General features: G+C 36.3%; 1 protein-coding gene across 1 annotated transcript in view; it reads right to left on the reverse strand.

The window, feature by feature from the left end:
- LOC127510570 (sterile alpha motif domain-containing protein 9) overlaps window positions 1-16993 on the reverse strand; it is a 30395-nt gene extending 13402 nt beyond the window's left edge. Inside the window, exons 1-2 of the mRNA XM_051890158.1 lie at window positions 16800-16993; window positions 1429-1506 (exon numbers count right to left, since the gene is read on the reverse strand). Coding sequence (XP_051746118.1) covers window positions 1429-1470 — 42 coding nt within the window. The 5' untranslated portion in view covers window positions 1471-1506; window positions 16800-16993. The remainder of the gene's footprint in view (window positions 1-1428; window positions 1507-16799) is intronic.
- Window positions 16994-17237: the final 244 nt, after the last annotated feature.

Consider the following 17237-nt stretch of genomic DNA (forward strand, 5'->3'; position numbering starts at 1 on the left):
CCGGCGCACTCTCTCCAGCAATCGGGGGAAAGGCATACAGACGAAACCTCAGACACGTCTATACCGTGGTATCCAACCCCAGGGGGGCTGGATACGTAAGGGAGTAAAATAGTGGACAGAGAGTCGTCTCTGGAGATGCAAACGGACCTGATTTGTGACACGATTTGTTTCAGAGTGAGCATTCTGAACTTGAGCTTCTTGACAGAAAGATTTAGCTGTCGTAGATTTAGAATGGGATGCAACCCTCCATCCTTTTTTGGAACTATGAAGTACTGGCTGTAAAACCCTGACTCCCTGCTGGGAGGAGGGACCCGTTCTATTGTCTCCTTCTGCAGAAGAGCCTGTACCTCATGTTCCATAACCAGAGCCTGCTCGGGGTTTACCACTGCGGATAAAACCCATTTTGAACCTGGGCAGGCGAGACCCGAACTGAATTCTGTACCCATTTTCTAATGTCTGCAGGACCCACTGAGATATATTTGGCAGAAGTTTCCACACTGCCAGAAATTCTACTAAGGGTACCAGTCATTCAAGAGTGGCCTCTGGTGTCACACGAGCGACTAGCTCGGTGCCCTGAAGCAGCGAACTGGCAGGGAACAGTGTATCCAACTCCTCAGAGGGGGCGAACGCCCCAGCGCTGATACGTTTCCGGGCGGACACTGAGACATATGTTTGCTGAGAACCGCTTCGTCCTGAAGCACACGAGGTGGCAGGGTCTGCGCTGCACTGTGCGCCTCACCATGCGCTGACCCCGCTCTGTGATTTTACGTGGCCTACCACTTCGTGGCTGAGTTGCTGTTGTTCCCAATTACTTCCACTTTGTTATGATACCACTAACAGTTGACCGTGAAATATTTAGTAGTGAGGAAATTTCACAAATGGACTTTCACCATCAGTGTGCTGCAAGTCCTAGTTGTAATCTGCACAATTTCTGAACAAGAACAAAACTTTTTTTTAGCACAGCGTGAATAGACTAAGGACTGCCATGTTCTCCTCTTCGAACATCAGCTAGATAACCAGCATGTTAAAAAGTGGCCTAATCCAGCAATAAACCATCCCACTAAGACTCCACACTGGTCTGGGCTGCAACTCTATAACAGTTTTGTTATTCTTTTATCTTTTCAGTGCTGTGTCTCATTTTGAAACTCTGTTCCATGGGTTTGTCATGTCTTTTAAGTTCTTGGGTGCTTCTCATTTCTTATTTTTGCATCCTTGTTTTCTTTCCTCATGTCTTAGTTCCTTAGAAGGATGCAAGGATGACCATAGAAAAAAAAGGATTATTTTTGAATCTGCATCAGAGGATGCTCCATTTGTCAGTCTCTTTCAACTTGATTGAAGGACTATTAATGAAATATATTTTGAAAATTACTCTACTTCTGAGGTAACAACCTTATAAACATTAAATATTTTTAGTAAACAACAACATACCTTTATATGTTCTGGATCATCTGATCCTTCTGCTTTCTCCATCTCTACTATTTAGTCCATCATGACATCTTAAGCATGCTGAAAGAAAAATTAAACGTGTTGGTTGCATTTTTTAATGCAAAAAAAAAAAAAAAAAACCACTTTGGGACTGCTCCACACATTAATTATTTTCAAATATAATCATAACTGATATAAAAGTTGGTTTTGTGTGTGTGTGTGTGTGTGTGTATACAGGTTTAGCTATATTTGTGAGGACAAAATTATATGCTTGTGAGGATCATGCTAACTATTGAGAAAATTTTAGGTGGTCTTTACTTTTTTAAAGCCTCAGTCTCATCAGTCAAATCATGTTTAGCTTTAAATCTACTCATATGTATGGAGCATCGTCTCATGAAGCAAGCTGAACAAGATTTGGGTTGACAAAACTAAACCAATCAAACATGGTTTAGACTGGGTTCAGCAGTATCACAAAGCTTGCTATAAACTTTCACTGGTTGCGTTCCAGTTCGCCTACTTGTACTATGCACTAAAAGTATGTACTTTTTTTTTCTGTGAGGATAAAGTAAATACTTCTGTGTAGCAAGGGTATCCAAGGATTGAAGGGGATAGAGAGATTTATTTGTCCCTTGATCTATTTTTTTTTTTTCTTCTATTATTTCATCTAATTTATGGTTGCCTAAAATTCACCCTAGATCCTGTCATATTTTTGCGAGAAGCAGCATGCCATCTTTCTTGTCAGGCCTTTTGTACTGAGAGCTCTGCTAATGTTTATTTCATAATGATAACATCTAATAATGTTAATACATGCCAAATATTTTAAATTTTTACTGTCTGTATCCTTATTAAATGTGCTACATTCACTATGTATTAATTAAATATAACAATATTTTAAAATTATGATGAGATGATTCATATTGATTAAAACAAGAAATTATTTATATATATATATATATATATGAACATTTGTTATATAGTATTCTATATAAACTATAGAACAATAAAAAAAGACAGGACACCTGCATGACACTGTATGATTTTGTAGCCTGCCAGCCTCACACCATTTTTCATATGTTAAATAAAAACATACAAAAGGATTCGGTTAATTCCTACTTACAATTCAAAGTCAAATATATTTGTATACAATATTGTTTCAAGGCAGCTGTACAGAACAATTAATGGCCCCCACTGAGCAAGCCAAGGGCACTTGTGGCAAGAAACAAAAACTCCCTATGATATTAGTGGAGAAGCACCTGAGGCCTGTTGCATGAGTTTCAAAGTAGGTTTAGAGTTGACAAATCCAGGTATATCCAACCTGGTTTAGATGAGGTTTAACAGGCTCACAACATTTGGTATAAACGTCCTCTGTCAACTGGTATGTGATCAACTCTGAAGCCTGTGCACCTGAAAGTGTGAAACATGCGGCAAACAACCAATCACACAGATCATGGAAAGCGTCTGTTTGATTCACTTCTTGCAAAAGAGAGAGAGAGCGGATTCACTTCACAAGTTCACACTTACATATAATTAAGTAGAGTGAAGGTTAAGCGTATTTGGCGTGCTGTCCGGGGGAAGGGCTCTGAGCTTGGAATTTGGCCCGAACCCCGAGTACTCTCCCCATTTGTGATAAGAATAGTTATTTGTGATAAGAAGTGAGGAGATGGGGTGGAGGAGGGATGCTGATAAACTGTCAAACGAACAGAGGTAAGTCTGCTGTATATATACCTCTTGTAGTTGGTTGAGTTGATTAACTGAATGTGCTCCTCTTGTGTTAATTAGGTTAATTACCTGAACATGTTCCTCCCAAAATTTGTTAATAAAACATTGTCTTCTAAAGATTAAGGGCCCGTCCACACGGAGACGTGTTTGGGTCCATACGCAATAATTTTGTATCGTATACGTGTTTCGTCCAGTCGGATCTGACGTTTTCGGAGCGACACCCTTGCGTTTTCGTGTGTACAGCCAATCCGTATATTTTGTGAAACAATGTCATCACCTTACGTGTCGACCCTAGTCAGACACCGTTACATCACGTAACAGCAACAACAACAATTGCAGACTACATGCTTGTGTTCGTGCTGCAGAAGCTACCGAGCCTAAAGCTTTATTAAAATAAAGCTTTATTTCGAAGCTTTACTAAAGTTTGTATACAGCGCGCAAGGTTTATGCGTATGCTCCAAGTCATATTCTTTGTTTTTAGTGTATCTCTATTGCAGAATTACAGCGCCACATACTGCTCTGGCATGTATACTACATCGTTTTGAGTCTGTTTCAGTGGTTTCATGTGTACTCAGATATTTTTTGAGACGAGGGGAAAAAAAGATCGGATAGGGAAAGCTCTGGCTTAGTATGGATGCAATCTAAGAGATCGCTTAATTTGTTTAAAAGCTTAATATATTATTGCATGTATTATATTTATATATTTTAAACCCAAAGTTTAATATTAATTGTCAATTAATAATTATATGAACATATATGGACTATTATAACATATTATACATAATTATAATTCATATAATATAAATATAATAAATAATTAGTAGCAAAAGATGAGCAATTTTGTCTCTAAATTGTCTGTGCATTATCGCACTCCATGTGCTGTAAACACAGTGCCTGCATCTCAATGTGCATACTATCCGTCCTAAATAGTAGGCTATGTGACAATAGAAATATTCAATACTATTTAGGGTGGATAATATGCACATTGGGATGCAGGGAGTGTTTTAATTGTTCAGCTAAACGGCCCTAAACCGTTTCCCATTCATTCTCAATGGTAGTGTTAAATCACTACGGTTGAAATATTCTTTTGGCCACTAACGCTCTTGTGGCTCATGGCGCTCTTCCGTGTTTTGGCACCCCCGGGAAATTTGAAGTTGCCATTTTCATCCCGACTGGAAGAGTGAAAACATACAGAAGCGTTCATTTCATTCAACACATTCTCAACTCATCTAACAAAGGTAAGTTATTTTATTTTACAAATAACTTCTCAAAGCTTTGAATCAATTGAACCAATTGCTTCGCAAAATGATTCATTTTTTCGAAGCGTTCGAAACACCACACGCTGGTGACCCCTGCTGGTCAAAACAGTGTAAATGCAACAAAAACTCATGCCAAACATGCATAAAAACAGCTTTTACAAATCCATTGCAAACGTTTTATTGAAAGTATAATCTATCAAATGAAATTAACTAATCATAAATTTTAAGTGTCTGTATAATGTGTATTCTTTTATCAATTTTCAGAGCTTGTTTTGTCTATTATAGATGGGTCAGCTAAACAGAGACTATTAACTACTATTATTCCTTTTAATTATACAAATACCTCATTAAGACGTCTACAAATGTGTAAAACTCATCAGAGATCAGGTAATAGACACTTTTAAACACTTAATACTCAGGTAATAGACAGACACTTGTTCAATGATTCGCCGCTGGGGGGTGATCTCAGTGAATCTGCATGATTCATGATTCATTCAATTTTGAAATGTTTTGAAACAGTTATTGAAATCATGTGACTTTGGCAGTTTGGCACGCTCCGAACCAATGATTCGAAACAAAAGATTCGAAGCTTCATGAAGCAGTGTTTCAAAATCATCCATCACTACCTTTTACTAATAATGCTGAAACCTTATGCGAACACGTGAGCATCGCCCTATGAGGAAACCAAACTTTATCCTGCTGGCTTTTCTTTCCTCATCGTAGTATGATTTGCATGCTAAATTATGAAGGAACATATCTTTAATTTTCGTTTTTGTGGTGTTGTTGTTTTTTTTTGTGTGTGTTTACATATATTGCGTTTTTTTTTCTCTGTGGTTGCTACGTAACGCTATCTTACCAGCTTTACTCGCTCTGTTTTTCGCTTGTGTAAATGTTTTTTTTTTTTACTCTTGGATATGTCAATTAATTGTTACCAATGTATTACTTGAATCAGATTAGTTTTTCCTGTGATAACCAGGGTTGGGGAGTAACGGAATACATGTAACGGCGTTACATAATCAGGATACAAAAATCCAGTAACTGTAATTCGTTACAGTTACGTCAAAAAACGTAGTAATCAGATTACAGTTACATTTTGAGAAAAAAGGGGGAATACTATCAGGATTACAATGTTTTCATTTAAAACTAAATAAATCATTATTTTGCCATAATAACACTATATTAAGCGCTGCTTGATTATACAGTATTTCCTGGTTCTGTTGCCAGTGATGACTCATGTGAGCCACCTGCTGGTGCATGCGCAAATAACACCATCTACAATCTCCTCAGACGCAGATAATTGCCGCTGCTAGTGTAAACGATGCTTCCCGCGGGGATAAACGCTTTCAATTCAAGAAAATTTGTTTTCAAAGAAGAAAATGCAAACATGGTTGTACAGTGCAAACTCTGCCTTCCAGCTACGGAAACACTTTCTTTATCAAAGGACTAAAAAATAATCTGTAATACCATAATGTAGCCACTAGATGTCTGTATAGCCCTTTAAATATATTTTCAGGGTTGTGTATTCCCATGTTGTGGAAATAAGACATGATGATTTTTAATAGGTTTTAAAAGTAACCAAAATTCTAAACATTAAAATTAAAGCAACAAATATGAACAGAAATGTTTGATCTGAGCTTTTTCAGTTTGGTTATGATCAGATGTCACTTTTATATTTTTAAGCTCTAAACAACAACAACAACGATAATAATATTGCAATAGATCATTTATCAGATTTTTAAAATATTTTAATTGTTGAGACCCATTCAAAAGTATGGAATGTGTGACATTTAAAAACTTGCAGAAATTGAGAAGAAATAATTAAATTTAAAAATGCAATTTATCTAGTTCTTTCTTTCTTTATATAGGCCTATGTGACCTTGAAGTAATCCAAAAGTAATCAGATTACATTACTTTTATACTGTGGTACTTGGATTACGTTACTGAATACTTTTTTTTTATGAAGAAATACATTTTTAAAATAACCCTCCCAAGCCTGGTGATAACATACATAATGCTCCTCCTTTAAGAGAGCTTTGCCAAATGAACTATTTGTCATCTTTAACACATTACAAGCTAAATTATGAATGGACTTGTCCATTATTTTCAACTTTTGTAATGTTTATGAGATTGCATATATTAAATAGTTTTAAAAAACATTCTTTCGCCCTGTGAGAATGTTTACTTAAAAGTTATTCATGGTTTTACCACAGTAAAAAAAATACTACAGGAACAGTATTTAGTACTAAAATCTCAATAAATTTCAGATGTAACAAAGATTGTGAATATTATAATGCATTTTAACTTTAGTTACAATTATTCATGAAAAGATATAATGCATTATAATGTACATAATGAATAACTTTTAGAATGAAATATACATATATGTATGTACATACAGACTTAATATATAACATGCAAATATTGCTTTTTCTGTCTTGCAGGTCAAAATGCACAAAAAACATCATGTTTTTCCCTGTTCCGTAAGGGACCTCTCTGGCATGCTACCTGTACCTTCTTTCTACTCATTTCATAGTGCCCATTCAGAGTTTCAGTCAGAGCAAGGTAAAAACTTGACAGATGAACAACATCATTTACAAAATTCCTTTGTTCCTTATTATACTGATGCAATGAGATCTACAAATCTGTGGCTGTGAAAAAACCATGAGAGTCAATGATTCAATTACCCTTTGAAAAATACCGCCACTTGCTTCGTTACTAAATGAATGAATGACTCAACTCACTCATTAAGACAGTGACTTACCGCCACCTACTGGTGGTTTTAGTTTAATATTTAAAAGTATCACTCGTTTTAACATCATTGATTATTTCTCTTTTGGACATTTTTAATTTAAAACATTATTTATTTTATAAAGGTATTTATAAAAGTAAAAAAAAAAAAAAAAAAAGCACTTTAATGCACATGGGATGTTTGGGTTTAATGTTTGGGAACCACAGCTGAAGTAAATTTAAAAACAAGCAGGCAACTAATATGCACACTTAATTATTAGTTTATTTATCGCAAGTCATCGTCATTGAAAAAAACCCCACTGGTTTATTGTTTTAGTTACTTTGTAGGCCTACTATGGATTCTTTAGGACAAGTAAAGTTCAAGAATGGGAACTTTACTTGTTTCTTTTTTTTTAGTGACACCTGTGTTGCTTGTTATTTTTTTACATTTTCCATTGGTAGCCCAAAATGTGATTGTTACACTATCATAAAAAGGACTGAAAATGTTAAGTTGCACTTCAGCTTTATGTGACTTTAGTGAAATTGCTATACCTAAATAAAATGGCCTTATTTGATCCTACGGTGTTGCTATTCTGCACATGCTTTTTGATCATTACAAATAATAATGCAAAATGATTATCTTAGAATAGAAGATATGCTGTCTTTCGCATCACATAAATTATCAATAGTTATGTACGTGGTCTTGAAGAGGATTCTTTTTTTTTTTTTCTGTCTCTGTCTTGACTGTCTCATTTGGACTCGGTCTTGACTTGGACTCGAACCTCTTTGGACTCTGTCTTGACTAGTCCTGGACTTGGACTTGACTTGGACTCGACAAAGGTGGACTTGACTACAGCCCTTATGTGACTACAGTGGTTCAACCTTAATGTTGTGAAGCGACAAGAATACTTTTTGTGCACAAACAACAACATTCATTCATTCACACGCTCATTATTGTGTAGTGATTTTAGAGGTTTATGTATAATATCGCGCAATGATCGCCTGGCTCTCTTGTTATCCAGCAAACACAAAGAGTGATTGTCAGCCTCAGCCAAATATTATTCGGCAGAATTTTTCGTTATTCGATTTGAAGCCATTATCCATCCTTTTTATCCCTCCAATAAGGTATTCGGCTTCAGACACACCACTACCTTTCTGGGCCTTGAAAGTGGAAATAACATTGCAGTTTATCAAAAATATCTTCATTTCTGTTCCAAAGATGAACTAAGGTCTCACAGGTTTGGAACGAGTAATTAAGGAAATAATTTTCATTTTGGGGTGAATTAACCCTTTAAACTTGTGGATCAGGAGTATGCAGCAATGGTCCACAACACCTGTGCATGCTCCATCTGACCACATGACTGCGCATTTCAAAGTATGTCAAACACCTGGCCATACTCCAGTTTTTCATTAAATACAACTCCAGAGAAACTCCTTGAAAGACAGCAACTCTGGTACTTCTTGACAGAGGGTAGTGAAACAACCAGTGTGCCAGGGGTAACAATGAAACCTGCAGTTGTAAACCCAGCAGCACCTGCTCTGACTACACCCCTGACTCATGAGACCATTGAGAGAATTGTGGAGGGTATTATGGAGCGGCAGCAACAGCCATAGCAGAAGAAGAAGCAAACAAAGACTTGTCTTTCTTGTGGACAGCCAAAGTCTCGCTATGAGAGGGATGGCACATCTATCCACTTTTTTTTTTTTATCAGCAAGGCCCTGTCCTTTAAGAGAGAACTTGAGGCCACAAAGAAACGGGTGGAGGAGAGAGGACAGCAAAAACGCCAAAGGCCTAAAATTTGACACGTCAGTTGCTTGTGCAGATTTTGTAAGATGGATCTGAAGCAGGGTCCAAACAGTCCTCACATACACACAGGCTTTCCTGGAGTAGCAGGGAAATATGTTTATTGTCCTACTAAAATATTTTTTTATTTACCAACCTCAGGGCATGCAGAAAGAGATGACCTGGAAAGAGTTTACAGAGTCTACATTTTACGAGATGGAAAAACAGAGATGGGTGGCAGAAAAAAAGAAATGAATGATATTTCCTGATCTTTTGCCCCTAAGTAATATTTAACATTAGTATTTATGTTTTGATTTTATTATTCGGTGTGAGATTGCAATATGTATATATTGTCAGAGTTCTGTCTATATGTTTCTTTCTATATTATTTTGTATTGATATTTACTATTCTTAAAAAGTGCTTAAAGCATTTAATAAAAACAACTGAAAATCACTGTGATGAGTGCCGTGTGTTCCTGTTTGTAGAACTCATTTTACAGTTTCTATGGTTTTGGAAACATTTAATTGATCATATAACTGAAGTGTGACTTAAACTATTCATTCACTCAAACAATTTTCATTCAATACATTAATATTACTGAGTTAAGTTTAAATGTCTCTTATTTACATTGCTAAAACAATTGGATATTTAATGGCAATTAATATTATAGCAGATGAAACTATCATATTAAACATGAGGTCTATGTCAATAAATTGTGCATTTATTATTGTTTGGTAACACTTTACAATAAGGTTCATAAGTTAAGATGAACTAATAATGAATTGCACTTATACAGCATTTATTAATCTTTGTTAATGTTCATTTCAACATTTACTAATACATTATTAAAATCTTGTTAACATTAGTTAATGCACTGTGAACTAACATGAACAAACAATGAACAACTGTATTTCCATTAACATTAACGAAAATGAGTAAATACAGTAACAAATGTATTGCTCATGGTTAGTTCATGTTATTTAATACATTAACTAATGTTTAACTAATGAACCTTATTGTAACTATTGTAATAATACACCCCCCCCCCCCACACCCACCCACCCACCACCACCACACACACATTCCTGTCCCACCCACTTTTTAAAACAAAGTTACTCCACTGTATACAGGTACAATAAGTTTAAACAATAGGTTAATCCAGTGTGATATAACAGTGAACATTATTATTGATTTCAAATTTTTGGTTAAGGTGTTAAAAAAAAGAAAAAGATATAGATATAAACTCACTGAGTGATAAATAGATAAAGACAATTTGAAACAATCATAATGATAGTTGTAGTAGTAATAATAATAATACTAATAATTGTAATAATAATAGTGGCAGTAGTAGCAGCAACAGTAATAATAATAACTAGAATGTACATTTCCTGAAGAAAATGTGAATGGTGCTTGCAGTGGAAAAACTCGGCACTCGGTTGCTAGGGTGTTTCTAGGCAATTGCTAATGTGTACTGGGTGGTTGCCAGGGTGTTCTGAGTGGTTGCTAGGCGGTTGCTAGGGTGTTCTGGGTGGTTGCTTGGAGGTTGCTAAGGTACTTGGGGTGGTTGCTAAGGTGTTGCTAGGGTAGCCTGGGTGGTTGCTAGGCAGTTGCTAAGGTACTTGGGGTGGTTGCTAGGGTGTTCCGGCGGTTGTTATGGTGTTACTAGGTGGTTGGTAGTTGTCACAGATGGTTACTATGGAGTTTTTATAGAGTTCTTAGCATGTTCTTAGCTCAATTTAACACTTAACTAATCACTATTAGCATGTAGCTATTCACTGCTAGCATGTGTAGCATGTTTGAAGTCCAGTTTGCTAGCATGAGTCAAAAGAGCTAACCGCCATGTCTCTACGATGTTCTGATGCAGAGATGTAGGTCTTGCTAAACGGTTGCTAGGGTACTCTGTTTGGTTGCTAGGGAGTGGCTTGGCATCTGCCAGTGATGATTCTCCAAAGGCTGCTTGCCAGTATGAATGATGTAAACCAATCCCCATGCCTCTGTGACATTCAGATTTGAAGATATTCCTCTTTTGATTTGGGTTGCTAGGGTGCTCGACAATGGTTGCTAGGGTGTGGCTATGGAGTGTTGAAGGTGATTCGTGATTGTCTGTTTGCTGCCCCGAGTCAAACTAGCCCACCCTCATGTTTCTATGACACTTCCATCCAAATTTATCCCTTTGATCTTTTTCAATGAAAGTCTATGGAACCTGTTGCTAGGGTGCTTTAAATGGTTGCTAGGGTGTGGCTTGATAGTTTCAAAATGATTCTGAGAGAGACTGATTGGTTGCCTGAGTAAAATGAGCCCACCCCCTTGTCTCTATGACATTGTGATCCAGAGTTATGTATCATACAATATCCTTATGTATTTTACCATAGTAGGAAAAACAACATGCAGTCACTTCCTGTTTCACGGGCACGGCTTCACCATAGTATGTCTATGGGGCAAATTTGGGCAGCTCTTGCACCCCAGGGGTACAACTTATACCCCATTTTGAGGTATGGTCTTACAGAGCTTGCCAGCCTCTTCAAACATGGTAACCCACATGTTTCTACGAAATCCTCGTTAGGAGCTATGACTCATCAAAGTTCATCGCAATGTTAAGTCTATGGGATTTTTCGGACGATTTTTGCCCGCTGTGTGAACATCGTACACCCGAACGCTTATAAAAGTCATAGAACACCATTCCTCAATAATCTGCACGATTTGACACCTCATTCATGAGTCTATGACAAATGGTGCGGGACAAGTTACGTGCCGAAGTTTTGTCCAGAAGAAGAAGCAGCAGAATAATAATAAGTATGCAAGAGAACAATAATGATGCTTCGCCAGAGGCAAGCACCAGTAACTAGAATGTACATTTCCTGAAGAAAAACTCCGCACTCGGTTGCTAGGGTGTTTCTAGGCAATTGCTAAGGTGTTCTGGGTGGTTGCTAGGCGGTTACTAGTGTGTTGCTAGGCAGTTGCTAACGTCCTTGGGGTGGTTGCTAGGGTGTTCTGGGTGGTTGATAGGCGGTTGCTATGGTAACCTGGGTGGTAGCTAGGGTGTTGCTAGGCAGTTGCTAAGGTACTTGGGGTGGTTGCTAAGGTGTTGCTAGGCGGTTGCTATGGTAACCTGGGTGGTTGCTATGGTGTTACTAGGTGGTTGGTAGTTGTGACAGATGGTTACTATGGAGATTTTATAGAGTTCTTAGTATGTTCTTAGTCTAATTTAACACTTAGCTAATCACAATTAGCATGTAGCTATTCACGGCTAGCATGTGTAGCATGTTTGAAGTCCAGTTTCCTAGCACGAGTCAAATGAGAAAACCGCCATGTCTCTACAATGTTCTGATGCAGAGATATAGATCTTGCTGAATGGTTGCTAGGGTACTCTATTTGGTTGCTAGGGGGTGGCTTGACAGCTGCCAGTTGCCAGATACTGTAAAGGCTGCTGGCCAGTATGAATGATATAAACCAATCCCCAGTCCTCTATGACATTCAGATTTGAAGATATGTCTCTTTGTGTTTGGGTTGCTAGGGTGCTCTAAATGGTTGCTAGGGTGTAAAATGATTGCAGATAAACACTACTCTCTAGTTCTGGGAGCCACTCCACCACCGCCGGTGAGCACAACCAACAAACCTCCCCGACACAGACACAAACCTCGTCTTTGAATCACCCCTTGCCCCTCCCCACCGCCAGCAAAACTCAAGCACCGTACCAGCCTCTGTGCTTCGCTGTGTCTTCCTCCACAAAGGATGCTGGGGCACCATGACAGGCACCTCCAAACCAAGCTCACCTGGTCTGGTTGTGACCTGACAGATAACCAAAAATCCTTGTTTTGTTTGATTTTACTAGATAAGTAAAATTACATATTTTTCTTGTTTTCTGGAGAAAAAAAATCAAAATGAAGTGAGTTTTTACCAGAGGTGGGGGACTCGAGTCACATGACTTAACTTGAGTCTGACTCGAGTTGCAATTTTGAGGACTTGAGACTTGCTTGACTAAATGAACAAAATGACTTGACTTTGACTTGAGATCCAATGACTGTCCAACTGTGTGACTCGAGAATGAGTTTATAACAACTGAAGTAATTAAATTACTTTTATATAAATATTCAAAGAATGTAAGCTACGGAATCACTGACACCAATGATCAGAGTAATCGTGCGATTGCGTGACGAGCACAAGCACAGACAAATTTACTGAACGTGCCAAATACAGAGGGTAGAAAATAAATCTCACAAGATCGTTTCTTTAGGATATAAACACTTTGAAACTGACCATATTAATAAAAGGAGATCTGCTGTATGCATAACAACGTGATTTCAGACATGACCATCACAACCTCGAACTTCAATCAGCACTTCAAAAAGCAAGCTAACCTGATCGTTATAGTTCATTTGACTAAATCTAGACGTCAAAACAGCTCTTTATACAAGATTATACATTTTCGATCATAGATAGGCTGTCAAAAGATTAAAATAATAATTAATAATGGTTTTTAATGGTTATTAACGTGATGTAAATTAGCTGACATTTGCCAGTTTCTTTTAAAGTGCTTTAATGCTAAATATGTCACTCTTTCTAATGATGAAAAACAATATACAGAACTGATACCAGTGTTTTATCAATGTTTCTAAAGGAAGTTCAGACGGTATTGGGGCAAAATGCCACAAGAATTAATAAAATGCACCCAATATTCAAGAGATGGTGGCAAAATGACCCTAGTATGAGTTATTTTTTATATAACATATGATATTAAACAATATTTCCAGAATATTAGTGCGATTGCAAATGTGATACTGATTTTATACAACAGTTCAACAGTAAAAAAAAGTTCATATTGTGATAAGTGACATTTTAGACATTAATATTGTCAATATTCTCTGTTTTTGCTCTATTTCTCCAATGACAGTTCCAAACAAGCCACAGCATACGCAATTTGTGGCAAGCAGTTTCGTTAATGTGGTGTTTCGTCACTAAACGAATCCGGGGGTTTGAATGAATCGATTCAGTGGCCCAGTCACTTGCTTTGTTCCAGAATGAATCTGCAGTTTTGAATGAATCAGTTGAATGAATGCTTATATGACTTACTCATTAAGACAGTGATTTGCCACCACCTACTGGTGGTTTTAATTTCATAATTAAAAGTAGAATTTTTTAATTTTAAGTTTAATTTTAAATTAAGTTAATTTCTGAGAGAAAAAATAAATAAGGTTGAGGCCAATATAAATTGTTGGTTTAACTTAAAAAAGTAAGTTACCTGGTTGCCTTAAAATTTTGAGTTCATTGAAATTAAAAATTTGATTTAATACAATGAAGGTGATTGGTTTAATCAACAGAAACTCAAAATATTATGTTATCTGAACCACATTAATCAACCAAGTTAATTTGACAAAAGAAAAAATGTTGTGATAACAAATCATCAAAATATTTTTTTACAGTGTACTTGTTTCTGTTTGGTATTGTAACTTGACCCTTAGCAGGACTTGGCTTGCTTGGTTTGTGTGCACTGTGACTTGAGACTTGATGGTAGGAACTTGCGACTTACTTGTGACTTGAACATGTGTGAATTACTCCCACCTCTGATTTTTGCTTAAAACAAGCAAAATTATCTGCCAATGGGATAAGAAATTGTTTCTGTTTGAAATCTTGTTTCTGGCTCAAACAGAAACAAGATTATTTTTCTTACCCCACTGGCAGATAATTTTGCTTGTTTTAGGCCACTCACTTAATTTTGATTTTTTTCCCCCCCAGAAAACAAGAAAAAATATCTTATGAAATTTTACTAATCTAGTAAAATCATCTGGATTTAAGAATTTTTTGATATTTGATGATATTTGAACTGGAAACAAGACAAAAATACTAAGTAAGAAAAGCATTTTTTGCAGTGTGTAGCAAATGCACTCACAGCCATCTGTTAACCCATGGTCTGAAAACAAGGTGTGTTCAGGCGCATTGTTGGTATGTTGCTATTTTGAGACAACTGAAAAGACTGCACCATTGATCAACAAAAACCTGGCCTAAAGTCAAGGGTGCAGTATTTTTTTATTTAAAGGGTGTGTTAGTAATGTGCCTATAGGCGGGTACACTCTGCTTGTTACACACACAGGGACATGCAGCAGCACACAAACATGCCAAATATTAAAAATAAAAGGATTACATTGTAAAATATTATTATTGTGTAAATAAAGATAACAATGCCAACATGTCATTGCATGTATCAGAATGACCTATTTGCCTGAAATTGGCTAATTATTTTAGATACAAATCTTTTTAGACCATTTTTTCCTGTCGTTAAACTAGCAAAAGTGGATACTGACACACCCTAAGTGCACCTGTGCCATGCACTTAGATCGTTAAAATAGGGACCATAGTTTTCCCAATTCATATGTAAATTAAGTGCATTTTGTTTAAAACTAGTAAATCTTAATGCAAAGGGAAAACAAGATTTTTTTCTTACCCCATTGGCAGATAATTTTACGTTTTAAGCAAAAACATTTCATTTTGACTTATTTTTTTCTGAAAACAAGACAATTTTTACTTGTCTAGAAAATGCTTCTTGATTCAAGAATTTTTAGATATTTGGACTGGAAACAAGACAGGAAATCTAAGTAAGAAAAGCATTTTTTGCAGTGCAGAGATTGTGGTCGTTCCTAACCACATTTTGATAATACTGTGGCCGTTATTGACCACATAGATTTTTATGTTACTTGTTCATCTGACTTTGTTTTTAGTAGACTTATTTAAAGGCTTTTGGAGTTAGGATCTAATTATTTTTTACAGATAACTTTTTTGTAAAGTGTCAATGAAACGGTCGTATAATACTCATGGGAAGTTATTGGTTCTGCCCCACAATTAAGTTCTCTTCTATTCCGTTTTGTTTGGTGCAATAAGTTATAGTCTTTGTTTTGTCTTTGTCATCACAGAAACATTGCACAAATCATGTCTCCTGGGTCTTGGCATGAATATTGTGTCAACAATATTATGATACCAATATTCATTTGAATGATTAACTGTAAAGACATTGGAAATTATTTTACTTTTTCAAGGTAGTTTGTTTCTGTATATGGCAACATCAACAGGGCGTTCCACAACAACAATCTTAGGTACAGCTGTGGTGTCTTTGTCCTAATGGTAAGTTTATAGAGCTGATGTGTTGCTTACTAGATGATTATCCAGTTTAGAGTTACAAGTTTCAGATTTTATTACAGCATAGAGGACCCAGACTGTAGTTTCATGTGCCAGTGCTAGAGTGTCAGGTAAAGTATGTCAAGAAAGAAGGATTAAGGATTAAAGCAGGAAAGTGTGTAAAGGAGGGAGGATTAATGTTTAACCAGAGATGTATATGTACAGATGTACAAACGTCACCTTTCTCTATCAGATCTAATGAAACTGTTTCAGATCTAAATAAATAAAAATGAAATAATTGTGGCTTGGCATGTTATTCATATACAAACAATGCTGGTATTTTTACAATAACCCTTTTCATTATCAAGTAAATTAATAATTTGATCATTTAGTATGGTCAGTAATAATATAACAACAAACAGAAACTAGCCAGGGAGACAAAAAGGAAGATAAAATAATATAAATAATATACGTGCTGGATGGGATGAACGATGAAAATTTGTGTGCATGCATCAGGTGCTTCCATTAGAATTTATTGTACCTTATAAGTACACAAAATCATTTTTGGGTACAGATTCTCTATCTTAAGGAACAATTTTGTATCTCAGAATGAGGGTAATGCCACAGTGACAGTGTTTTTTTTTTTTTTTTTTTTTTTACCACTGAGAATGGATGAAGCATGATATTATAAAAGCCGTTCTCTTTTAAGTTTTTACAGTAACATGGACAAACATGTTTATGAATTTATGAATGTTTAGCATGAAGCTAAGTTTACTTACCTTTACATGTGTTTAAATATCCTTCCTCAGCTGAAGTAGATCGCCATTGGAAAGGAGCTTTGCTTACATTTAACTTATGTACTGTAGTGAGACATTGTTTCTACTCTTTCCACTGAGTAAATAAATTTACTGTTATTTGCCCGTGACGTGCAGAACAAGGTTTGCCTTTCAAAAAAGGCTTCCTGCTTCCTGAACTTTTAAAACCTGTCAAACTGGTCTCAACACCCTCACTGTAAACTCAAGCAGGGTTGGCTCATGGCGTAGACGACATAGTGTCAAAATGATGACACATGAAGTTGCAAAAAAATAAAGTAATGCAATACAAAGATGTATTTAATTGCAAAAAACTATGCATGTTGTAAACGAAACCCAAGAACTGTGATCCTTTTTTCCTCTGCAGCAGATTTTTGACAGCAATTCTTTTGCGACACTTAAAGG

The sequence above is a fragment of the Ctenopharyngodon idella genome, chromosome 4, assembly GCF_019924925.1.
Source record: "Ctenopharyngodon idella isolate HZGC_01 chromosome 4, HZGC01, whole genome shotgun sequence".
Classification (NCBI taxonomy): Eukaryota; Metazoa; Chordata; class Actinopteri; order Cypriniformes; family Xenocyprididae; genus Ctenopharyngodon; species Ctenopharyngodon idella.